At 39.3% G+C, this 26,252-nt stretch overlaps 8 protein-coding genes across 8 annotated transcripts; 4 read left to right on the top strand and 4 right to left on the bottom strand. All coding sequences in view use genetic code 12, as the record gives it.

Moving 5' to 3' along the window:
* Nucleotides 1–1,134: 1,134 nt before the first annotated feature.
* Nucleotides 1,135–4,833, top strand: DASC09_053000 (uncharacterized protein; the record flags this gene model as incomplete). Its single annotated transcript, XM_064998899.1, has 1 exon — nucleotides 1,135–4,833. The coding sequence occupies one exon, from the start codon at nucleotides 1,135–1,137 to the stop codon at nucleotides 4,831–4,833; it is 3,699 nt and encodes a 1,232-aa protein (XP_064854971.1).
* A 1,064-nt stretch (nucleotides 4,834–5,897) lies between these two features.
* On the top strand, nucleotides 5,898–6,815 carry DASC09_052990 (uncharacterized protein; the record flags this gene model as incomplete). Its single annotated transcript, XM_064998898.1, has 1 exon — nucleotides 5,898–6,815. The coding sequence occupies one exon, from the start codon at nucleotides 5,898–5,900 to the stop codon at nucleotides 6,813–6,815; it is 918 nt and encodes a 305-aa protein (XP_064854970.1).
* A 630-nt stretch (nucleotides 6,816–7,445) lies between these two features.
* On the bottom strand, nucleotides 7,446–9,557 carry DASC09_052980 (uncharacterized protein; the record flags this gene model as incomplete). The annotated part of the gene is made up of 1 exon (XM_064998897.1): nucleotides 7,446–9,557. The coding sequence occupies one exon, from the start codon at nucleotides 9,555–9,557 to the stop codon at nucleotides 7,446–7,448; it is 2,112 nt and encodes a 703-aa protein (XP_064854969.1).
* Nucleotides 9,558–10,754: 1,197 nt separating this feature from the next.
* GLT1 (glutamate synthase (NADH)) lies at nucleotides 10,755–17,262 on the bottom strand (the record flags this gene model as incomplete). Its single annotated transcript, XM_064998896.1, has 2 exons — nucleotides 10,755–11,997; nucleotides 12,071–17,262. The coding sequence occupies 2 exons, from the start codon at nucleotides 17,260–17,262 to the stop codon at nucleotides 10,755–10,757; spliced, it is 6,435 nt and encodes a 2,144-aa protein (XP_064854968.1).
* Nucleotides 17,263–18,015: 753 nt separating this feature from the next.
* HSV2 (phosphatidylinositol-3,5-bisphosphate binding protein HSV2) lies at nucleotides 18,016–19,449 on the top strand (the record flags this gene model as incomplete). Its single annotated transcript, XM_064998895.1, has 1 exon — nucleotides 18,016–19,449. One exon carries the CDS (start codon nucleotides 18,016–18,018, stop codon nucleotides 19,447–19,449), a length of 1,434 nt encoding a protein of 477 aa, XP_064854967.1.
* Nucleotides 19,450–20,210: 761 nt separating this feature from the next.
* Nucleotides 20,211–21,293, top strand: DASC09_052950 (Yim1 protein; the record flags this gene model as incomplete). Its single annotated transcript, XM_064998894.1, has 1 exon — nucleotides 20,211–21,293. The coding sequence occupies one exon, from the start codon at nucleotides 20,211–20,213 to the stop codon at nucleotides 21,291–21,293; it is 1,083 nt and encodes a 360-aa protein (XP_064854966.1).
* A 425-nt stretch (nucleotides 21,294–21,718) lies between these two features.
* CDC16 (anaphase promoting complex subunit CDC16) lies at nucleotides 21,719–24,136 on the bottom strand (the record flags this gene model as incomplete). Its single annotated transcript, XM_064998893.1, has 1 exon — nucleotides 21,719–24,136. The coding sequence occupies one exon, from the start codon at nucleotides 24,134–24,136 to the stop codon at nucleotides 21,719–21,721; it is 2,418 nt and encodes an 805-aa protein (XP_064854965.1).
* A 299-nt stretch (nucleotides 24,137–24,435) lies between these two features.
* MAK16 (ribosome biosynthesis protein MAK16) lies at nucleotides 24,436–25,407 on the bottom strand (the record flags this gene model as incomplete). The annotated part of the gene is made up of 1 exon (XM_064998892.1): nucleotides 24,436–25,407. The coding sequence occupies one exon, from the start codon at nucleotides 25,405–25,407 to the stop codon at nucleotides 24,436–24,438; it is 972 nt and encodes a 323-aa protein (XP_064854964.1).
* Between the last annotated feature and the right edge of the window lie 845 nt (nucleotides 25,408–26,252).

The raw sequence follows: 26,252 nt of genomic DNA, 5'->3' as shown, positions 1-26,252 counted from the left end.
TGTGAATGTATGAATGTATTATGTATGACGATTATATGATGATTATATGATGATTATATGATGATTATATGATGATTATATGTTGAAAGGATATTCGAGATTTTTATAATTTGAAGAGGGGGAATTTTGAGGAAATGGCGGATGCTTATATAGGGGCCAAGCACATATTCCATCAGGGGGATTTAGGGTAGTGATGGTGATGAAGGTGGTATACATATAAAAATGATGTGCGGCGATGAAGGTGTCGCCAGGGTGAAGAGACGAGGGGCTTTTGGTACTTTGCTGTGTATAATGTAAAGTAGTATATGATATGTGTGTATATATATATATATAATAGATGTACTATACTACATGTGCCAAAGTTGAAGATTGTCGGAGTGGTGTGGATTATGTGTGTACCCTGGGATGCTAGTGTGCTTGGTGATCCTCTGCGTGTTAATAATAATAATAATAATAATAATAACCAGTAGCCAGTAGTAGCCAGTAGCAGCAGTAGTAGCGGTGGTGGTGGTGGTGGCACGATTGACTCCCTGCCTGCCTGCCTGCCCTCCCGATTGAGTTGGGCGATTCTCCTACGATTGTTAGTGGCGACGGGAAATCTTTGTTGATCTCTGAGAATTCCACCACGTTGTGAGTTCCGCTATATTAATTGTGTGTATGTTATATTATATATTATATATTATATATATCATATATGATTATCTGCACAGCATTATCACTCCTCATCCCTTACCATTCGTGTAAATCATTGATCGTAGCATACGGTAGTAGACGGTGTTCACTAATAAAACAATCCATGGATGATTAATTGGATCGAACGCAAACAAATAAAATATCTCACGCAAAGTAGTAAGTGACACCGTAACTCTTCCTCCATCCGTCCACCAATGTATATTACACGACATTCAATGCTTAATATACAGTGTGAAATAATATTTAATAATATCTAATAAAATACAATATACTTGTAATATGTAACAAAGATATATATTTTCCACCCACCAAATAGTTTTGGTGCACCACCGCCGCGGGTCTTCCCCCATCATCCCAAAAAATAAACAACAGCGCTCCACTAACAAATAACATCCGTCTCGTCTTCCATTCATCAACCAACAAACAATCCACCATCCAAAAATGATCTCCCTCACCCCACAGGAAGATCACAACCTCAAAAACCAGCTACTATACCTCCAATTACAGGATGAATTCAACCACCTCTGGCACGACCACACCCAGTTCCTCTCCAATTTACAGTACCCCTTCAGCACCCTGGAAGCCGCCGACTTCGAAGACATCGTGTTGGACACCAAGAATGACACTTATCCATTGATCAAGTTCATTTTCATGAACTTCCTCAAAACATTTCCGTATCTACAGGGTCTTGACTCCAAAATTGATTTCAAAAAGCTGGAACACAAACTCATGAAACCGCATGTCAACAACCATGAATCAGACCAACTCGACTTACAAATCGAACGGTACATGTCCCAATTCGACCATACCAATAATAACAAATACTTGAAGTACAAACTAATGCCGTTCTATAACTACATCTTATCCAAGAACTTGAGCAATTCCACCGATCGTTTCGAATTGACGAAGCGAAGAAAGTTAAGCTTGAAGATCTTTAGAGTGTTGGTACTTTTCTTCAGTAGTTCATTGAGTACCATCAAAGAACATGAATATTATGATGTGAACCCAAGCACCACTAACAAGGATAATAATAATAATAATAATAATAGTAATACAACTGGTAATCAATTGAATCAATCAATTTCCAAGAATTTAGAAAACTATATTAATGATTTGGAAAATGATGATCCAGAAGATGACAATACCGCTTCATTATTAAAGCTCACCAAAAAAGATATCATGAACCAGATTCATAATCCGCGATTCATTAACAACTATGCCATAAATATTATTGGTGTTTCTGCTCATGTCCCCGCCACTACTACTACTACTACTACTACCACCACTACCACCCACACAAACAACAGAACTTTTGGAACTAAGATTGGTCTAGGGTTTCTTAATGTCACCGGGCCCAACGATGCTTTCCCAAATAAACATTCCAAAGTCTATGAGTTTATCATTTCTGTCAAATACAAAATGAGCCTAGCCACCAAGGATAAGCAGACAGATTCTTCAGATGACGAGATTCTTCGAGAATATTTAGTCTTACGCTCGTACGAAGCATTTAAAATCCTCGCTTCTAAACTTAAAAAGACATATCCTAATCTCAGTTTACCAAAGTTGCCTCAGAAATTTAAACACGGAACATTAATTGGAAACGTGTTTAGCAATGACCATCACAAACAACAGGAAACAAACGAAGATGATGAGGATGTGTACGACGAAACCGTGGTGCGAAATAATAATACCACTAGTGGGATGTCCCAGTCAATCGATATCGAAGAATTCTTCAACCAAGAGAATGAGTCAACTTTCAATAGTCGTGAAGCCGAAGATTTGTTGACATATATTTTGACAAAACACGCCCCGTCAACTAAAAAAAGTTCAAAGATGGGAAAATTGAAACATATGAAATCATCACCTTCATTGAACCTGCGTGGTGGTGTATTAAATGCCGAAAGTCCCGATGGTATAAAGCATAAGTTTAGCAAATTGTCATTGAAGAATTCAGCGGCTGGCACTCCAAGAACTCCCAGTTTTGATAATGATTCCTATTGTGATGCGCTGTCTACAAACTCTGGGATAGAAAGATCTTCATCTACCGCCACCAATGATCCAACCACTTACTCCTTGCCTCGTGAAAAACTTAGAGTGTTGTTGAACAACTACTTATCTGCACTTTTGCAAATACCCAGAATTGCCAACTGTATTGAAATGAAGGAGTTTTTATTTGAAAGCTCTAAGAATTACCATGATTTAACCGATGAAGAAAAGAAGGACATTGAAATGAGAGAATATGTGAGCTATTTGACTATCAAGAATCAATTAATTTTCCAAAAAAAAATATTTTTAATTAATTTAAAATTGAAAAATGAATTAGTACAATTCAAGAACCTATTATTACACTCTGATGACCAGGTCTATTTAGAAAAAAATTTCTCCCCGCAAACTTTACAACAGTATTCGTTATATTTGAACTCTGGGGATTCAAAATCAACGATGTTTCGCATGCTCGTGGAATTCAAGCTTAACAAAAACATCCAAGGATTATCACCGATCATGAAGACTTTGATCAAATGGACCAAACTTAAACTATCATCATTGGTATATGATTTATTTTTCACCACCAACGATCTAGATGGGTCAGTTGGCGGGTCAACGGAGAAATTCAGCGATGCGGTTACTTATGAACTATTCAACCAGGTCAAAAAATTCCATTCTTTATTTCCTTATGCTATTGTTCAACAAATCCTCAAATTGACCAATCCGATGGCAATGATTAGACGGTTGCTTGAATTTTTCCTCTATCAACCACGGAACTTGGGAATCAGTGCCCCGACAAAATGGTTTTCCTGGAAGTCCAACGATAATGATAATACTCAAAATAAGGATGCCCATAGATCGTTCATTCAAGTGTTGTTCCATAGTGTGCTAACCTCGGATATCAATGACTTAAACAACAAGGTGAAATTATTAGAGCAAAAGTTGCTCAAGCAGGACCAAGGATATTCGGTGATCTTTGATACCATCAACGAATTCTTGAAATTGAATGAGTATAACGATGAATTGAAAAAACTGATCATTGAAAAGTTCAGACTGAATGAAAATGACAATGATTTGATTCTATTAGTGGTATTTAATGAAAAATTGAATGGTGAGGTTACGAAAGTGATGCATTTAAAACCGGTGATCTATGAAAGTTACCAAGCCTCGAAAAAACTTGATACTTTGAAATCAAGAAAAATGAAAAATGAGACCAACCTGCAACAACTCATGGAAGAGCTCACTACACAAGCGAAATTATACCTAGATTTAAAGAAATTATTTCAATTAATGAACCGAAAGAATGATAAGATGGTGATGGACGAACTTTGGTCCGAATCGTACCTCAACAATTTCCTCAAAGATTTTATTATAGTGTTTTTCGAGCCGTTGGTGAGCATTTTTTCCAAAAACCCATCGTTCAAGAGGATTGTAAGGGTGTTCCAAAGCTTTGTCGATGATATTATCAATTTAGTGGAACAACTTTACGACGTGGTGTACATGTTGACCTCGAACGAAATTATCTTGAGCATCTATTTGGTATTCACGAAATACCAAGATTTCTTCATTGAGTTCCTTCATGAGAGTTACGTCAATGACACCGAAGGGTTTTTCGAATCGATTGGCTCGTGGGCCGGGAATATTGTGAATTTACTCAGGTATTTCAAGAACGAATCCCTAGAAGATGGGAAGTTCGATATGGAGAAATTGGTGAACCAAGTTTCCGTCATTAACGAAACAGAATTGAAAGCAGAGTTGGCATCGATCATCAAGGAAAAAACCGAGCAAGTATTGAAACAACTGATGCAACTGAATCTTAAAATGAAAAAGGATAAAAAATCCAACAATAAAAACGATTTTATCAAAGAGAATTGGGACCGGTTGGACCAAGTGGCGTTGATGGACGTTTCTGATTTGGGGCTCATTGATCATAGAGATTTGCAAGAATTCGATGCGGACTTACAGCAGCTCGAGAGGGTGAATTCCAACGACTCTAAAGAGGTTGATATATTCTTGAAAGCCGATGAAGAAAAAGAGCGGAAGGGCCACCAGGGGGAAATCAAAAAATTGGGACCCCAATTCAAAGTTGAGTTGTTGAAGTTGTTGAAACAGTATCAAGGCAGTGCCAATGTATTAGTTAAAAACAGCATATGAGTTGCTTCTCCAAGAATATTATGAGCAAAAAAAAACAAAAAAAAACAAACAACATTAATAACAACAATCCCCCAATTATTGAGTTACTCAGACGGGAAAAGTACGTACGTATACGAGTCTTCCAGAAGCGGATTTAGCATGCAACGTTGGGCTGCAGGCTAAGAGACGCACCTTTTGTTTCAAGAGATTTGAGAAACACCGAATGGTAAGGGGGGTTTCTTACGACTACTGTTTTGGACAAGTTTTGTGTTAGATAGGGGATGTATAAGTGAACGATAATATATGTTGTTGTTCATTTGTTTCATTTTCATTTTTTTTGTTGAAATCAAACGAACCAACTAACTGAAATAAAAAAAATGGTTTGGGGGGGGGGAGCAATCAGTATACTTAAAATAATAAATAAATGGAATAAATAGTGAACGCAAAAAAGTAATGAGATATGTTATTAAGGAACAGTAACTCAGTATCTCAAACACAACGCATAATATAAATTTGAAAGTATGTAAAATCCATCCATCTCTTCTCGTTGTATGCTGGCTGTCCTTTACCTCTCGTAGAACGCCGGTTTTGCCAGGGATTCAATTCCACTTAGCTGCAGAGCAGCATCCTCAAACAAAACAAAGCGCCGGGCCAAATACGAAGAACCTCCCCCCTCCCCTCCTCCTCTCAGAGGTTTTCGTTCCACTTAATAAAATAGTATTATTACTGGTCAGAATTTGAATTTTTCTATTAGTTTTCCAATGATTACTATTTCTTTTATTCGTCTCATTCGTTGGTGATTTTGCACTTTTCTTTTTTTTTTTTTTCTCCCCGATTTAAAGTTTTTTTGACTTCTTTGCATCCGCGGTTCAGGAATCTCCATCATGCATGAGTCGCTGCACCAAATGTTACACCACAAAAACACAATCGTCTCAAACCTGAGGTTGAAAGAAAGAAGAAGGAATTGAGGAATATATATATACATATATCTTTACTCTGGGTAGTAGAAATTTTCACTATCATTTGCCAAGTCTACATTTTCTTCACTCTGCTCAAAAATCACTATCCTTCCCAATTTACTTACCATGCCTCTGTCACTCAAGTTGAACATTGAACAATACTTGGAAGATGATAATGATAATGATAATGATAATGATTCAGACTACTTCTCTTGTCTCAGCGACTACGAGGAAAACCATGATGGTTGCAATGATAATGATGAATTCGATGATGATGATGATGATGAGTCTGAAAATTCCGATTTCAGTATGACGAGAACCACCTCCCTCGATTCCAATCTCTCTGATGTCATTGATGATGCTACGAATCATAAACCACTTTTCGCGGAAATCATCAAACAAGATAAGTCCAATCATAACCCACTTTTTGTGGAAACCAAAGAGTCCACTTATAAACTGCTTTTCCTGGAAACCATCAAAGAAAAAAGGTCTTCAAGAATCAGATCACCAATCGATATCACCTTCCCAACTAAATTACTCAACAAAATCAAACCAATAAACTCTAAACCAATGGAGCCAAATCATCCTGGTGAAATTAAAGAAACAGCTTGTCATCCATCCTTAGTTCAACAACGACTCAGCAAGCTCAAGGATGATGATACTTCGATGGCTTCGAAGTTTAACCATCCAATGGCCCCAATAATCAATGGTAACGACCCATTTTTCGAAATTAATAAAAAGTATAGCTACGGCCTTTACATGAGCGAGCAAATCCGCAAGACTTCAAAACTTCAACAAAACCCAATGATTTCCAGGTTCTTCCCATTAGGAAACCAGCAGTACCTCCCTTTGATTGGTGAGGTCAACAATCACAATCACAATCACAATCACAACCTTCCATCCGTTGGGGAGACCAATAATATCAATCACACTAGACATTCTTCATTCTCAATTTACTCATTATCGAGTCTTCAAGATGATGACAATTCCAATTTGGACAGTTTATTGGGTCATCATCGTCGCCGTGCCTCATTGCATTTGTAATATATTAAAAACACCCACACACACACACACACACAAATACTTTTCTTAACTTCTTATTACACTATCTTCTCATTCCACTATTGTTTTAACTTCACTACAATTTTTTGATTCCTCCAAAAATGATATTTACCTTTTCTTAGAATATTACACAAATTAACATAATTTCCATGGTTATTTTTTTTTTTTTTTTCTTCATATTTCTTTCTCATTCTTTTCGTTCCAATACGTTAATAAATTTGATATTTGTTGATTTAATTTGAATTTCATTTATAAATTTTGCTAAATGTCATTGCTCAATTATAGTTCAAATACCTCTATTATAGTTGGACACATCTTCATTATAGTTCAAATACCTCTTTTATCTTTCAATAATTATTTTACGAGACGACGGTTTTTAAAAATCAGCAAAGTATTTCGATGATTATTGTTGATCTACAATGTGATAATTATTGTTGATCTACAATGTGATGATTATTATTGATCTACAATGTGATAATTATTATTGGTCTACAATATGATAATTATTAAAAAAAAAAAAAAAAACAAACTTAGCAAACATTAAAATCATTAAATAAGAACCAAAAGTTCTTTTGATATAATACACATTAATTCTATAGAAAATATAACCCTTTAAATCACTTCAACTAGCCCAAACCCTTCATTATTGTTTGCAATGTCAATATTGACAATCCTTGGGATGAAATCGACCAGAAAATCATCATTGATACTTCGGGTACCACTACTACTCAGACTGCTCACGCTAGTCAAAGTCGAAGAATGATCAACGTTATTGAAAAGATCATCGTACAATGGCAAAGTCTCGAGTTTTGTCGAAAGATCCATGACATCTTGCTCGGTATAGTTTAGATCATCGCATACTTGGACTGGCTCAATGATGTTGGAAATCCCACTGAGGATCTTGATTTTGAAATCAAACGCAGTACGCGCGGTTTCGTCAATGGTAGGGGAGTCTCTTCTAGTGATTTTCTTGAATGAAAATCCTGATCGATCTTTTTGAGACCCGGTTAATAAAGACTGTTGTGGTGAAATGGCAACGGAATCCGGTAAGATCCCAATGTAGTCGCATTTCACGGAAATCCCGTAACTTTTCTTGATGTTACAACTTCTAAAACTTGGGATCACATCAGCGGGGATCACCATCCCTGGAGAATTAGGTTTTGGGGAGTTGGACGAGACGTTAACAAAATCATTGAACGGGATCTCACATTCGTAGATTGGTTCATTAGTAAGCGATGACAATCTGTGAACATTTTTGATAAACTTAAGGGTGGTGCTCGAAGGTGGTGGAGGAGGAGGAGGAGGAGGAGGAGGAGGAGGAGGAGGAGGAGGAGGAGGAGAAGAAGAACAAAGACAAGGGTTGGCAGCCGAATACTTGACATCGACATTATTGGTTTGTCCATCGAATTCCAAAGATATATCATGGGAGAAATCTTCAGGAGTCTTAAAAAGATTGATTCTTTGATGTAATTGATCGGTGATGAATTCCTGGTCTTGGCCATGGAATGCCGTCCGATAGTTCTCCTTCTTTGATCCGTTTATCGATTGATTTTTGATTTCGTAATTCTCAGTCAAATCGATGATCAAATTACGGATTTGGATCCCGGAGATTTTCTTCCCGGAGATAAGCGATTTAGCATCATTAGGGTTTTTAAGGGAGACCAAGAAGAGTTTCATTTTCGGCGTCGATGACGGAGTGAAATACTCTGATTCGTATAATCTCATTTCCAAATACAAACTATCGTCGAAACTGGGGAATTTCTTCAAATTTTCGACCATCGATTTATAACTTTTCGATTTGAACTTATTATTGTATTTCGATGATGGTGATGACAGAGTGGGATCCACCAACGATTTCTTGTAATCAAGTAAGGTTTGCTTCATGGAATCCGATTCAAGTTTGAAGAGTCTTCCCGATTTGTTGTTGACGATTTTCATGGATCGGCGGTCTCTGGCCCACACGTCGACGGAGAATTCTCTTGGTAAGAAGTTGATTTCGTAATAACCCTCGGTAATGGAATCTTTTTGCTTTTTGGTATCTTGTACTACCGATACTTTCAAATAATAAAAAACGTTGAAAAGATCGCTGGTTTTTTTCTGTGTCAGTGACACACCGATGCTTGGAGGAAGATGATGGTTAAGGACTTTGCGTTTACCCAAATAAAGGTTTCTTTTATGCTGTGGCACTTTAATCTTGCAATTTGTTAAGGGGTCAATGTGGAACACTGTATTATTGTGGTTATCACACTGGTCCAGGAGACAGCATCTTGCTTCGGAAGGGATGATGATTTCAAAATCGTACGAATAGCTGGTCCCAGGCAAGAAGAACCCATCTTGTTGGTGATGATGATGATGATAATGATAGAGGGATTTCTTTTGGTGAACCAAGTTATGGCATTCGACGGTCAAGTTGTTTTCCAAGAAACTGAAGTTGGATTGCAAAAAAGGGTTGGTGATGAGGTTCTGCTTATCGACCGATGGGCCGCCGTACAATTGTGATGAGAAATCGGGGGTTTTGAACGATCCAGGCAACGCGGTTTTGGTGTACCCTTCAAAAGCGATATCGATTGAGTTGATGTTGGTGATGGTTTTTTTAGGGATCAAGTGGAGTTTACCCTTGAGTTTATCAAAGTTGGTGAAGGTGAAGGAATCTCTGGCACTGCGGTCGAGGGTGAGGGACAATTCGAACTGCTTGGTGCTGGCGATGGTTTTTGTGATTGACATTTGTGGGGAAGAAGAGCAGTGGATGTGTTAAAAGATAAAAGGGATGGTTCACTGCGATATGAAAAGCCATCATCTTGTTGGTAAATATATATAAATATATAAACATATAAATATAAATGGTTCTTCACAATACAAAATATTTTTTAAGGACCATCGTGCATGAGACAGATCGCGTCGGTGACGAAAACAGGAAACGATCGACGATTGACTCCAATTAACAGTCAGATGGGATTGTTATTATGATTATTATTAGTGTATCCCTTTTCTCATGTGCAAAATAATCACAACCACAATGTGCAAGTAATGAAATGCACATGCCCCCTATTCCTTCTAACAGAAGATCTTCGCTTAGCTGGGTGGCAGGCAGACATTCCATTCTATTCATCCCCCCCACCCACTCTAAGTGAGGCAGAATGAATGAAAAATTAAAAAAAAAAAAAAAATATCCGGAACAGAGAGCATTCATTCATTCCCCCCTTGGCTGCCTGCCTGCCTGCCCACTGAAACTAAAACGATCCCTGCACTCACACAGTGGGTTAATTAATTAATTAGTCAATTAATCACTTTGATCCCTGAGATCTATTCTCTCCATCACCATTAAGGAAATAATAATATATCTTAAGGTGATGATGTTTGTTAAAAATAATAATAATAATAATAACAAACCCCAGAAATAAGGAGGCCGCCTCCCTTTTTTTTTTTTTTTTTTAGGCTTATTTCATTCATTTTCCTCTTAATTGATATTTCATTAATTATATATTTTCTTTACTCCTCCTCCCTCCTTTGTAATTTATCATTCGTCAGTCCATTTTAATGACAATTAATCATTCTCGGAACACCTCATTCCCTCAGTTGATCAATAATCATAATTACCACATGCTCAATCCAATCCAATCCAATCCAATCAGTGTGTGTGTGTGTGGGAATTACATCTATAGAGGTAAATAATTATGTAATATAATGATATTTATTATATATCATTACATTGAAAAAAAAAATGGTTCTACATCTATCAGTAAATCAAAATTCGCAATTTTTTTTTTTTTTTTTAAAAACATACAAAAATTAATAACCATAAAAAAAAATTATTTCTTTAAAAATACCAAAATTAAAATAAAATAAAAATATCAAAAATATATCATAATAGTAAATCGATTTTAATGATCATCCAAAAAAAAAATTTTTTACCATACATAATCAAGCTTGGGCTGCCAATTCTTCAAGTAACTTGTAGTTTCTTCTTTCAATTGACCCATTACCAGGCAATGCAGTATTACCTTCCAAAAACTCGTCGACTTCTCTGGCACATTGTCTACCTTCTTGAATACCCCAGACAATCAAAGACTGACCACGGCGACAGTCCCCAGCAGCAAACATCTTCGATTCCCCATCGACCTTATAACCTGCTGGACTCACAGTATCGATATTCCCTCTCTTAGATCTTGGCAATGAATCGCTCAACTTGTCAATTTCTGGTCCAATGAACCCCATCGACAACAACACAACGTCAGCCGGGAAGAATTCTTCGCTCCCTGGAACTTCCGCCATTTGCCAAGCTCCACTACCTTCGGCTTTCTTCCATTCAACTCTCACAGTCTTGATTCCTTTGACATTACCTTCGTCGTCCCCGACAAACTCTTTGGACAATACACAGTATTCACGAGGATCTTTCCCGTACTTGTCGGAAACTTCAGAATGACCATAATCAACCCTGAAGATTCTTGGCCATTGTGGCCATGGATTATCTTTGCTTCTCTTTTCCGATGGGTGTGGCAACAATTCAAAGTTGGTCACCGATTTAGCACCGTGTCTAGTGGCGGTACCCAAACAATCGTTACCGGTATCCCCACCACCAATCACCACGACATTCTTCCCCTCCAAGCGTTGACGAACTTCTTCGAGATTCTCTTCCAATAACGCCTTGGTGTTCATGTGTAACAATTTCATGGCATAATCAATGTTATTCAATTCACGCCCAGGAATCTTCAAGTCTCTGGCAATCGTCGAACCCACCGCAAACACCACCGCATCATTATCGGCGTTCAATTGTTCGACACTAATTTCTTCTCCCACAGTCACATTACAAACGAATTCCACCCCTTCGGCAGCTAACAAATCGGTACGACGTTTCACCACCGATTTATCCAATTTCATGTTTGGAATACCGTACATGAGCAAACCACCCGGTCTGTCAGATCTTTCATACACCGTCACCTTATGCCCAGACTTGTTCAATTGATCGGCACAGGCTAACCCAGCTGGACCAGACCCAACAACCGCCACAGATTTACCAGTTCTGGTGGTTGGAGGAACTGGTTTGATCCAACCATTGGCAAAACCTTTATCGATAATGGCACGTTCAATCGATTTGATTCCAACAGGATCACCAATGATCCCGGCAACACAAGCACCTTCACATGGAGCAGGACAAACACGGGAACTGTAATGAATTGTTAGTACAAAAGATTCTAAGCTTCATGATAATGAAAAAAAAAAAAAAAAAAATTACTCACGTAAACTCTGGGAAATTATTGGTCATCAACAATCTTTGCAAAGCATCATACCATCTATCTTGGAAAACTAATTCATTCCATTTAGGAATGATGTTGGAAATAGGACAACCGGTATCACTTTGACAGAATGGCACCCCACAATCCATACATCTTGCAGATTGCTCTGCCAATTCTTCCTTGTTCATGGAATGGTTCATCTCTTTCCAATCCTTGATTCTTTCAGTAGTAGGTCTGTACTTCCAATTCTTTCTCTTGTACTTCATGAATCCCTTAACTTTATCCAATTTTTCAACTTTTTTCTTCTCATTGGTGGTGTCAAAGATAGTATCTTCTAAATCATCAACCACCGGTTCTTTGGCAGCCGATCTATAAGAAGTGGTCTTCAATGAAAGGTTTTTAAGCACTTCACCATTGGTGATATCGCTAGCAGGATCCGATTTGAGCAAATTTTGCAAATTGACGGATTGTGGATTCTTCAACGCCAAAAGGTTGGCCTTTTCAGCTTCAAGCACCTTCTTGTAATCGGTTGGCAACACTTTCACAAACTTTGGTAAAACCCGGTTGAAATCTTTCAAGATCTTCGCTGCCAATTCGGATCCGGTATAGTGCAGGTGCTCTTCAATTAAACCACGCAAGAACGCAATTTCTGCAGGATCTTCCACAGCGCTCAATTCCACGGATTCACCATTCACTTGTCCAGCCAATTCTTGGGCGACATCTAACACATAAGCGATACCACCGCTCATACCAGCAGCAAAATTTCTCCCAACTTTACCAAGGACAACCACTCTCCCACCAGTCATGTACTCACATCCATGATCACCGGTCCCTTCAACCACCGCAGTGGCCCCAGAATTACGCACCGCAAATCTTTCGGCGGCAATCCCTCTAAAGTACGCAGCCCCAGAAGTGGCACCGTAGAGACAAGTGTTACCGATTAAAATGTTTTCCTCGGCTCTAAAAGACGAGGACTTAGGTGGGTAAACAATCAATCTACCACCAGACAAACCTTTCCCAACGTAATCGTTACTATCACCTTCCAATTCCAAAGTGATACCTGGAGCCAAGTACGCACCAAACGATTGACCAGCACTACCCTTAATGTTAACATGGATAGTATCGTGTGGCAAACCAGCTTCCCCATACTTCTTGGAGACACGGTACGATAAAGTGGTACCGACAGCACGATCGGTGTTCACAACTTCAGCATCAATGGTCACTGGCAATCCTTTATCAAGGGTAACTTCAGCTTCATCGACAAATTTGTTATCCACTCTAGTGTGCAATCTATGATCTTGCTTTCTAACACAATAAGTAGCAACCCCTGGTCTGATAGTATGGGCAGGAGTCAAGATTGGAGATAAGTCAATGTTGGCACTCTTAGTGGTTCTCAAATCATCTCTTACACGCAAACATTCGGTGTGCCCCACCATTTCATTGATGGTTCTGAAACCAAGCTTGGCCATAATTTGACGCAATTCATCCGCGACATAGTAGAAGAAATTGATAACGTGTTCTGGAGTTCCGGCAAATTTGGCACGCAATTCAGGGTCTTGGGTGGCAATCCCCACAGGACAAGAATCTTTATGACATTTTCTCATCATAATACAACCCATGGCGATCAATGGTGCGGTAGCAAACCCCCATTCTTCGGCACCCATCAAACAAGCAATTGCTACATCACGACCGGTTTTCAATTGACCATCGGTTTGCACAACCACCCTACCACGCAAGTCATTAAGAACAAGAGTTTGGTGGGTTTCAGCAAGCCCCAATTCCCAAGGCAAACCAGCGTACTTGATACCGGTCCATCTACTGGCACCGGTACCACCATCATGACCAGAAACAAGCACATGGTCGGCTTTAGCCTTGGCCACCCCGGAAGCAACAATCCCCACCCCAACTTCACTGACCAACTTGACAGAAACACGGGCTCTTGGATTAGCACACTTCAAGTCGTAAATCAATTGTTTCAAATCTTCAATGGAGTAGATGTCATGATGAGGAGGAGGACTCACTAACCCGACCCCTGGAGTAGAATGACGAGATCTGGCAATCGACTCGGAAACTTTGAACCCTGGTAACTCACCACCTTCACCAGGCTTAGCACCTTGAGCCATTTTAATTTGCAATTCATCGGCATCGGACAAATAGTATGAAGTGACCCCGAATCTACCACTGGCAACTTGCTTAATCGCCGATCTCATAGTATCACCATTGGCAAAAACCTCCGATCTTTCAGCATCTTCCCCACCTTCACCAGTGTTGGATTTACCCCCAAGTCTATTCATGGCAACCGCAAGAGTCGAATGGGCTTCAAGAGAAATAGAACCATAAGACATTGCCCCGGTACAGAATCTACGAACAATTTCTGTCCATGGTTCAACTTGCTCAATTGGCACCGGCTTGTTGCCGGAGAAATCGAAATCAAGCAACCCACGCAAAGTACAGTTTTTGATGGCATCGTATTCTTTCTTAGAATATGCGGCATAAGCTCTTTCATTCTTGTTACGCACCGCGTCTTGAATATTGGCAATTGCTGCTGGCTCGTTGACGTGGGGATCCCCGCCATCTCTCCAGTGATATTCCCCAGTTTCCACCAATTGTTCATTTTTGACGGTATCACGAGTAGGATATGCTCTTTCGTGCAAGGTGAAGGCATCTTGGGCAATATATTCAAAAGTCACCCCTTTAATTCTTGAGGCAGTACCGTTGAAACATTTATCAATGACCGAATTATCAACCCCTAAAGCTTCAAAAATTTGGGCACCTTTGTAAGATGCCAAAGTGGAAATCCCCATCTTGGACATAACTTTCAAGATCCCACCGTCGATGGAATGGATATAATTGTCAATCAATTTCTCGTCGCTAATGTTTTCTTCACGGATCAACCCTTGGTGGTTCATTCTCAAGAGAGTTTCAATGGCAAGATAAGGATTAATGGCATCGGCACCGTAACCCAAAAGAACACACATGTGATGAACTTCCTTGACTTCGGCAGATTCAATGATAATGGCAACCTTAGATCTTTGCTTTTGACGAACTAAGTGATGGTGGACCGCCCCACAAGCCACAAGGGCAGAAATTGGGACACGAGACGCACTGGTAGCACGGTCAGAAAGAACAAGCACCGAAGCAGAATCGACAATAGCATCACTGGCAGCTTGGCAGATTTTATCTAACGCATGAGCATAACCTAACAAACCATCGGACTTTGGGAAGGTAATATCAATGGTATGGGCTTTCCATTTTGGATACACATTGTGAATGTTTTGAATGGCAGAGAACTGTGGCAATGTCAAGATAGGAGATTTGAGATGGAGTCTGTTAGTTTGGCCAGCAGTCATTTCAAGAATGTTTCCTTGAGGACCGACATAACATTCAAGGGACATGACAATACTTTCACGAATTGGGTCGATTGGTGGATTGGTGACTTGAGCAAACAATTCACGGAAATATTCATACATCAACCTTGGCTGGTCGGCTAAACAGGCTAATGGCCCATCATTACCCATAGATCCAAGAGGTTCTTTACCACCGGTAGCCATTGGCACGAGCAAGAGACCAAGTTGTTCAAAAGTATAATTGAAGCATTTGAGACGAGCATCAGAAGTGATGCTTTTACCGAAATCGATAGCCGAGGTGGAGTCGGTGATACTGATGTCTCTGGCTGACAATTTGGAAACTAAATCTTCCATGGTGATCAAGTGCGCTACGAGCCAGGACTTGAAATCAAATCTGGTGGCGACTTTTTGTTTCAATTCGTGGTCATCAACAATACGACCTTCTTCAGTATCAACGAGCAACATTCTTCCAGGCTTCAATCTTCCCTTGGTGACGACTTTTTCGGCCTCGATTGGAATGACCCCAACTTCAGAGGCCACAATGATCCGATCATCGTCAGTGACGTAATAACGACATGGTCTCAAACCATTACGATCCAAGTTAGCACCACAGTACCGACCGTCAGAGAATGTGAACAATGCTGGCCCATCCCAAGGCTCCATAAGACAGGCAGCCCATTCATAAAAGGCTCTTTTGTGTGGGTCCATCGAGGTATTGTTTTGCCAAGCTTCAGGGACAAGCAACATGATTGCTTCAGGCAATGTCAAGACCCCATTCATCACCAATAGTTCAAGGACGTTATCCAAGGCAGCCGAGTCGGAACCGCCTTCTTCGATAATTGGGAATAATTTTTCAAGGTCGTCGCCGAATTTCGAAGATTTCATCACCCCTTCTTTGGCACGCATCCAATTCTTGTTACCTCTAAGGGTATTGATTTCCCCATTGTGTGCGGCCATTCTTAAAGGCTGAGCTCTATCCCAGGATGGGAAAGTGTTTGTAGAGAATCTAGAATGGACAAGGGCGAAATGGGCTTCGTAATCGACATTAAGCAAATCCATGTAGTAATTATAAACTTGGACTGGTGATAATTGACCTTTATAAACGATAGATTTTGTCGACAACGAACAAATGTAAAACCAATTTTGTAAGCCAATGATCGATGATGACTGTTTACGCAACAAGTATAATTTAGTTTCAAAATCTTTGGCGAAGGTGGCGGCGAAGTCGGCGAGATCCATATTGACCACTTCTCCATTGACAATGGAAGTGGCAAGGACAACGATTGGTTGTAAGATCAAAGGTTCACGCGACAACGAGGCAGGACCAAGGATCGAAGAATCGTGAGGCACTGGTCTCCAGCCCAAGATTCTGAGTCCTAATGAGTTGGCAAGTTGTTCAAATACTTTCTTAGATCTATCAAGGATTTCTTCGTCTTTTTTGAAAAAGAAGTTACCGGTAGCGAACTGGCCGTCGACAGGGATATCGATATTGAAATAATATTTGAATTCTTTTCTGAGAAGTTTGGTAGGGATAGAAGTCATTACCCCAGCACCATCACCGTCTCTGGAGTCAGCGCCGACAGCCCCTCTGTGGGTCATATTGCAAAGCAAATGGCGGGCATCGGAAACAATCTTGTGAGATTTAACTCCCTTGATGTTTGCGGCAAAGCCGACACCACAAGCGTCTTTTTCGTATTCTGGGTCATAAAGGCCTTGCTTGAGTGGTAAAGTGCATGCCCAAGATTTGTTTGATGGTGATTCATCGTATTGATAAACGGTTGGAGGAATATCATCTTCGATAAAGTCCAATCCAGGGTGAGGAGAAGACTGACGATCGACCGATGTCATTATGTATTTTTGGTTGTATTTTTGGGTATGGATATATTTTTTTAGGGGTGGGGATAATTAATTTTCAGTATATAATCGGTCAGTACTATGGTAATATATATATATATATCTAATATGTAAGTAACGCACAGGGTTGCCGAAGGTTGAGATAGCGGCGGGAGCGAGATAAGTGCGGTTGTCACAAATGAAGGATGAGTAAGGGCGCGGCGGTGATTGGTTGAAGATACGTTTCATGGGGAGGGTAACCGTCGGCACCCCACCGCTCCACCGGATGACAGCAGTGCTGATTGTGGGTGACAGTTGTTATTGTTGCTGTCTGGGAAAGGTGACAGACATATTATTGTGGGTGGGAGAAACCACAGCAATCAGCTGGAAAGACGGACAGACAGACAGACAGACAAGATTATTAATGTGAGTCAAGAAGGATGGGATAGGGATAGGGACAGTGGTTGTTGTGACGTGACTAGTGTTCCATCGGCCAACCAGCTGGCCAGTGTTACACACACGCACTTAGCGCGAATGCATCGGTGATCTCAGCCGCCATCTCATAAAACCTGCGCTGCCATCGCCGGTGCCACGGTGACGGTACACCCCCAGCGCCTGCTACGTGCACAACCACCCTCCTTCGCCAGTCACGGGGAGGGACAGCCCATCATCATCAGTGATAACAATAACAATAACAACCACCGCTGCGATCGTCCTTCCTTCCTTCACCTCCACCGCCCAAAAACACCGCCATCATCATCAACAATAATGAACACCCGGCAGCCCATATCCCACACCGCAAAACCAACCCTGCCAAAGCTACTATGTGTCTCGTTCAACCAGGACCAGGACTGCTTTGCAATCGGCCACGAAAACGGCTTCAGGGTCTACAGCTCAGACCCCATGGTCGAACGTGTCAAGCGTACCTTCAATAAGTCTTCCTCCTCATCAAGATCAGGTATCGGCCACATCTCAATGCTACACAGAACAAACTTCTTGTCCTTAGTAGGCGGCGGCAAGAACCCTAAATTCCCCATCAACAAAGTCATCATCTACGACGACCTCAAAAAGAAAAACACTCTCAGCCTAGAATTCATGAGCCCTGTTCTCAACGTGTTTCTCTCCCGTATCAGAATCATCCTGGTGGTCGAAACTCATGTGTATGTTTACGCCTTCTCATCGCCCCCAAAATTAATCGCCACTTATGAAACAATCAGAAACCCTTATGGTGTTTCTGATTTGTCCAACTCCCTCTCTATCAATAATGACACCTCTCCTACAGCACCATCATCTTCATCTTCATTATCATCATCTTCTTCGTTGTTGTTGTCGTCCTCCTCCTCCTCACCAGCTTCCCAACTGTCCGTCAACGAAATCCTCGCATTCCCTGGACGTCAACCCGGCCAATTACAAATCGTTGACATCTCCCCACAACACCAGCATCGGAACTTGATTTCCATATTCAAAGCCCATCGCTCACCAATCAGATGCATCAGTCTCAACCGTCAAGCCACAATGGTGGCTTCCGCCCTGGAAACTGGAACGATTATCAGAGTCCACTCCATCCTGAATTGCTCGTTATTGTACGAATTTAGAAGAGGTCTAGATAAAGCAATTGTTTACGCGATGAAGTTTTCCCCGGATGGAACCAAATTGGCGGTGATCAGTGATAAACAGACATTACATGTGTTTAGATTAGACCGTCACATGTCCTCAAAGGCCACTGGCGGCTCAGCTAGTAGAGATTCTACTCCGTCTCCTTCGACCACTGACTCATCCGCTTTATCTTCTGGCAATCCTGGCGCGGTCGGTGCCACCAATCAAGACTCCCTCAATCGCCAACACTTCCTCAGATCATTGCCAATTTTCACATCATATTTCCAACTGCAATGGTCATTTGTATCGCTTCATTTATCACCAAACCCATCGCTAACAACAGCCTCGAGCTCATCCACAGTAAACTCCAGTTCAAAAGCTACGGGAATTGGCAATAGTCATACTGCAGAAAAATTCAACGAATCTATTAACTCAAACTCCCAGATAAATGACAGGGCTGCCCTTGGCTGGTCATCTGATGATTCAATTATCTTGGTCTGGAAGTTTAGAGGAAAATGGGAAAAATACGTGATTGTGAAAAACGAAAGTACCAATGAATGGGGGTTGGAAAGAGAAGGATGGAGACTGTTCGGGGAATTTCAGTGAAAATGGACGGAAAATTGGTCATTTCACCTGATTTAAGTAAATGGCTCTCTTTTTTGGAACGTATAAGCTAAAATAGAAAGAGGGAGAGATGGAGATGAAATATCGATACATCATCCAAGCTGTACGCCCTGGCAAAAAAAAAAAAAAAAAAAAAAAACCAAATAGAATTAATCGATAACAAAAAAAAAAGTATCCTTCCGAAATAATAAAGAAAAAGATTGAAAGAAAATATGAGTCTTCTTCGGCTCGGAATCATGACATACCATACAACTGTGCAACCTAATTTCAATTGGATTTCTAATCTCTTACTTTTTTTCACAACTCTCTATTTTCCACCCCACCAAACAAAAACTCGTTGCTAATATATTTAATCAGGATCTCTAGTTCCTTTTTAGACAACTTTCCTAATCTACATCATATTTTGCTCATCATCATCATCATCGTCATCATCATCAATTTGGTTAACTGTAATGAAAAATTTTAATTGTTGTAGATGATATGATATACTTATTAATTATTAATCCTCGGTGGGAAGGGGGTGATAAACCCCTAATAATACCGGAGATGTCTTCCTGATTGGGTAAGCACCCCCCACAAGCCATATGGAATTTCATAGAAAAAAAAAAGTTGCTACCTGCACTTTCAATGATCTTTGCTATATATATATATCTATTATGAACCTGTGGAATTTGAAATTGTTAAAAAAACCTTTCTTTATTCTTTTAAAAACTTTTATCCAGTTTTATTAAATAAATTCCAACATGTCACAGACTTTCAAGGCCATTAAATACTCCAAGCCTTCCAGAGGAGGTTTCCAATTGAAAACCTTCACCGTCCCCACCAAATTGCAAGATGACGAGTTGCTCATTAAAGTTTCCTATGCAGGGATCAACCCCGTAGATATCATTCTCTACCAATATGCTGAAGCCTTTAATGTCTGGGGTGAGGAATGGGGCATGGGGAGAGAGTTTTCCGGGACGGTGGTGGCCACAGGGTCGGAAATGGAGTTTGCCCAAGGGGATCGAATCGTCGCCCTGACTAAATCGATAAAAGAGACTCAATCGGCGGTGGGTCAATATATCGTCATCAAAAGATCAGGATGGGTCATTGCCAAATTACTAGATAACGTTCCTGCAGATATCGGGGCGTCGTTACCATTATCATATATGACTGCGGTGGATATTTTGAATGTCCAACCGCTGATCACCACCACCCCAGACTCGAAGATTTTGGTGCTTGGGGGAGGAACCATGGCAGGGTTTTATACTTTACAATTGTTGAAGAACGTGTATAATGTTCATGATATATACTCGGTGCAGTCTACGAAAACTGATAAGTTGTACGCCGAGAAATTCAACTTCAAAGTCAATTCCATCAACTACGATACAGAAACACGGCCGATCACCGAGGTCACCCAAGAGATCATCACCAACACTTTCCACGGGGAGAAATTCGATATGATCATCGATACCATTGGTAACTCTGATTTCTTTGCCGATATTGGATCTTTCCTCAAATTAAACCAAAACAAGTCGTACGTCACCATCGTTGGTGATTCGGTGTCGGTTTACAACAACACATTTTGGCAGCACGCGAAATTGATTTGGGGGTCCATCTATCGTAAAATCACTAACAAATTGTTCAATCCTGGATATCATTATGCCTACGTTATGATGAATCCAACTGATGAGAACTTGGTCAGTGGAGTAAAGTACCTTTCAGAAGGGAAAATCCATGGACTAATCGACAGTGCTTACTCCATTGAAAAATTCGAGGATGCGATCAATAAATTGGCATCCCATAATGCTAAGGGTAAGGTCATCATTGATTTGGAAGAAAAGTGAACTACCATGCAAAAAAAAAAAAAAAAAATATCCCTATGCTATATATAATAAGTTCTTCTATGTATCTTTATATCCTGTTCTATGTTTTCTTCTTTCCTTTTTTTTGTATACTATTTTGTGATTAATGCTGTTGATTTTCTCGTTATTTTTTTCTTTTGATTCAAGTGTCCTTTGTAAATTGCACGCCTTTAATATAACTATAAAATTTTACGTATGGTCAATAAATCTTACTATAAAACTTTATACCTCCAAGCAAGAAAAAAGAAAAAAAGTCATCAATTCTCATATATTCATACAACCCACAAAGGAAACCATCTAGGTGATTTTCCCTTAATCTAGTTTAACATGCAAACTCTTCCTTCCCATGGTAACCTCACTCTTGAAATTTAGACACCCAGATCAAATACACCCGCCCCTTGTTCGACCTAATCGCTTTCAATATCCATAACATCATCTTCTTCTTCTTCTTCTTCATCTTCATCATCGCTGCTAACAGTTCCTTGAATTAACTCTCGAGCAATTTCTCTCGGATCGCTTCCTTCATCCAAAATTGCCAAAGATTTAGCCTTCCTCGTTGTTGGAATCGTGGTATTGTCACCTTCTATAATTTGGGCAATACTAGACTCACCAAACTCAAACTCCTCATTAATGTTTTCAAAGCTTTTATTGCTCGCAAATGGGAAATTTTTAGTTTTCACGATCGATGGCGAGTTGGCGGTGAAATCATACCTCGGTGATTTAGATAAAACTTTCTTATAACTCAATGTTGATTTAGATAAACTTAGAATCTTAGATGTTTTCCTGAAAAATTCTCCAGAGATATCATCAGCATCGTCTGTAGAAGTATCAATGATGTTATTATGTTTCGATAATGGGGTTGAAATGGCAGCTATACTCTTATTGTTATCTGGCTTTGGTTTTTTTGGCACAACAAATTGTGAGTCGTTAGGCTTTTGTTTTCCATGATATGACTTGTCATCACTAGCATTTTGATCTAGCGCTCTCTTTAATAAATCATTGGCAATCGGATCGCTCGGCGAAATTGCTAAAGCATTATGCAATGCCTCAATGCTCTTGAAATATTTTCCCATTTTCAAATAAATCAATCCAATTGCAGAGTAAATATTCGAGTCTTTGACATTGAGCTTCAAAACCTCGAAAAAATTCTTCAAAGCCTTTTCGTAATAACCCAATTTTCTATAAACGTGCCCCAAATTGCTATTAATACTCATCCATGACTTAGAATCATTAGTCAAATGCTTGGATTCGTTGAAAGCTTTCATAAAAAACCATTCTGATTTTTTCAAATCATTGGTGTGGAAGTAAATTACCCCGATCTCATTCAACAACAATGGGTCACTTGGACAGATCTCATAAGATGCTAGCATATACTCTTCTGCCAACAGCAAGTTATTCATTTGTAGATACTGCATTCCTAAAAAGAGGTTTGGCAAATGTGTACCAGGAAACAACCTTGCAGCGGTAGAGTAGGCGCTAATTGCTTGTTCATGTTCACCTTCAGCCGCAAAAGTATGAGCAAAACCAATCCAGGCTTGACCAAAATTTGGATTAGTCAAAGATGCCTTACTGAAAAACTTTCTAGCATCTGAAATTTTGTTGATTGATAAATAGTAAATACCTATGGCTAACCAAGTAGTACAATTTTTTGGGTACAATTCCGCCAATCTGTTTGCGATTAAAAATAATTTGTTTTTGCCTCCTAGTTCGTGTAAGGCACTTAGGTAAATAGGCAAAGCCTGAAAATTAAATTCATCATTCTCTAAAACCTTTTCACACACTTCTAAACACTGCTGGAATTTGCATTGGATAAATAGTAAATTCGCCTTAGATATAAGTATATCATTATTTTCGATCAAATTATATTCTTCATCTAACACTGCTTCGGCTTCTTGAATCTTGTTTGGATTTATATACTTATTCAATCTTGTGATGTATAAGTTTTTAATCAATTCGCCATTATCTTCTAGCTCTTCAAAATTTAAACTGTTTAGTAACTCCCATTCCTCATTGGGGGTGATAAAATTATTCTTGATCAATTCATTGAACGCCTCATAACATTTCACATCTATTAATACTGCCTCCTTATAACATTCCTTCGCCTTGTCAAAATTATTCTGATTACTATAAATTAACCCTCTCAAGTAGCACATTGAACTTTCCAACTTTATTCCTCCGTCCTGATTTTTGATATTGGAGGCACCGTCATTTTTGAAAGGGTTATCTTCGCCAATCACATCAAGCGCCTCTTCCCATTTATTGATTTTTGTTAAACATAATGCATTCAAGTATCTGCAGCTGACCGAAAATGCCATTTGAGGGTCGGTTGATAGTAACTGATGAGCTCTAATATAATTTCCCGTGGCATAATGTACCTGTGCAAGCCAAAAGGCATCATTTGGATCATTAGTTAACGAATATACTTTGTCACCGATATAACATGCTGTTTCGTAATGATGTTGCATTAAGGCATCATGTCTCCAAAGCCTAAGTTTTTCTGCTTGTGATAAAGGTTGTAATAATGGCGATGTATTGTTATGATCAAGCTCCACACTATTGTCGTTGAAAGATGATGATGATGCGAGTGATGATTGATCATTGAACTTAAATCTTTGAGGCGTTTGCTGCAAAGGCGATGGAACATGTGTCTGGTGCCGATTATGATGACCTAGAATTTCTGGGTTAATCGGTGTATGGAATAGCTGATTTGGTGGAGTACTATAATTCTCAGAGACCCGCCGTTGAGCATGGGCCAATAATGGAGAAATCGCAAGAGTAGAATTGTTCGCCGAGCGGCTGATATTGTTATTGGTATTATTATTCATTTCCAAAGGGGCTAAAACTATCTATATAAATTTTAGTCGTCTCTTTCTTTCCTTATTTTTTTGCCTTCTTTCCTCAATTTCCTAGAGTCTTTTGTGTGTTTGTTGATTTCTCTCCATGTTTTACACAAACAAAAACACACGCACGAGAATATCACGTGCAGATCAAATAAGACATCCACAAATTTTTCATTGTATCGGATTCACGATTCTCCTTACAATCTCTAAACTTGAAAGATCTTGCCAAAAAAAAAATTATTATAAAGTATATTTCACACAGACAAATTCCAAAATGTCTACTCCTACTGCGCAAGAAGATTGCCAGCATTTTCATGTTCGATTTCAATTTCAACATTAGGTCTTCTTCTTCTTTTCTTCTTACCACTACCACCTTCATTCTTACCTCTCTTCTTGCTTTCATCATTGAAGTCATCCTTGGAGTGCTTGTCAATGGCCTTCATGTTTTCATCGTCATCTTGGTCATCATCGCTACTTTCTTCCTCACTATCATCATTAACAAGACCTTCTTCATCACCAGAATTGTCACCTTCTAACCATTTTTCTAAATCTTCAACATCCACCATATCTTCTTCATCATCTTCTTCAACATACTCAATTTCACCGACACCTTCTTCCTCTTCTTCTTCTTCCTCTTCATCATAGTCTTCTTCATCTTCCAATTCATTTTCTTCTTGCATATCGCCCAAGACTTTCTTCCATATTTTTTCATCCACATTCAATGGTTTTTCGCCATAAGCACCTGTCTTTAATCTTGTGAGCAATTCCTTTTCAATAGTCTTTTCAATCTTGGCAGCGCTAAGAGCCTTTCTTTCTCTGTTGACTTCTCTTCTTTTCACCTTTGGTGCCACTCCCACATAGCTTCTTTCTTCTTCCTTAAGAGCCATTCTTCTTTCGGTGATTGCTATTTGGGTAAACTTGGTCAAACGCTGTTTGCACTTGTGAATCAAAAATTTGTTCCAATACAACAAATGTTCATCAACTTGCTGCAATGCCTTTTCATAGTTTTTAGATAACTTGATTCTCTCCCATAGTTTTGATGGGGTATGAGCTCTTTCAGCAGTTTTCATGTAGAGGTACAATTTACCATCGATGTTCTTAATGGTAGCATATTTCGCGTTAGCCAAAGGACAGGATTGTCTAGAACATAGACCGGTGACATTATATTCATTTCTGCAGAAATTCTGGTAGTCAGTTTTCATCTTGTAGGAGCAAAACTGCTGATTGATGACTTGCCAAATTATTTCGTCAGACATTTTGAGGTTGGTAAATTATATTATTATGATTATGGTTATTGATGAAATGAAACGTAAAGATGTGAAGAACTATAATGCAAATGAATATCAAAATAAAAAGCAGCAAACAAGCACAGCAAGACAAATTAGTGAGAGAGTGATTGATTTAAATGATAAATCAAAGCCAGATATAATATATAGGAAAGGTTTTCACTATTCTAGTAGTTCAATGAAATATATTTCACATTCTGAAAAATTATTTTAGAAAAAAAAAAAAAAAAAAAAAAAATTTTTCTCCTGCATGCGTAAGGTCGATGCCTTTACCCGGATGGAATAGGCTCCGGTTGCACGGGTGCAATCACATAAGCAATTTTCCTCTTACTTTATTGGTGCATACTAGATATAGGCTGCGCAAGATTAGACATATTCATCTTTAGAAGTTCACTGATTTTCAAGGAAAATGACCCTTTTAGCCAGCATTATAGTGTAATTATAAAAATTTTTATTGTCAGAAAAGTAAATTTGTAGACGAGTTGCTCGGCTCCAGATTGGCACCAGTTCGTTCTTTCTAATGTGTTATCTTTTTCAAAGTTGCATGCATTCTTTTGATAATTCTCATGATAAATGAAATATGAAGATAAGAGCAAATTAGGCTTTGCTTAAAAAAAAAAAACTAATGAGAGGTATTAATGGGGCCCAAGGACTGTCAAAAGTTTGTCTCTTTGGCTAATTTTGATTCCAGGAAACTCTTTGATGTAAAATTCTATCTTTCTTTATTTTACGCATGAAGCGAAAGGTTCATCAAAGTTCATGAAAAATATGTCAAATATTTCGATTTGTAAATAAAATAAGCACTTTTGAAGAGG

The sequence above is a fragment of the Saccharomycopsis crataegensis genome (assembly GCF_037102585.1).
Source record: "Saccharomycopsis crataegensis DNA, jcf7180000000087, whole genome shotgun sequence".
In the NCBI taxonomy this organism is placed as follows: domain Eukaryota; kingdom Fungi; phylum Ascomycota; class Saccharomycetes; order Ascoideales; family Saccharomycopsidaceae; genus Saccharomycopsis; species Saccharomycopsis crataegensis.
The sequence above is the reverse complement of the archived record's forward strand: the minus strand, read 5'-3'. Positions and strand labels throughout refer to the sequence as shown.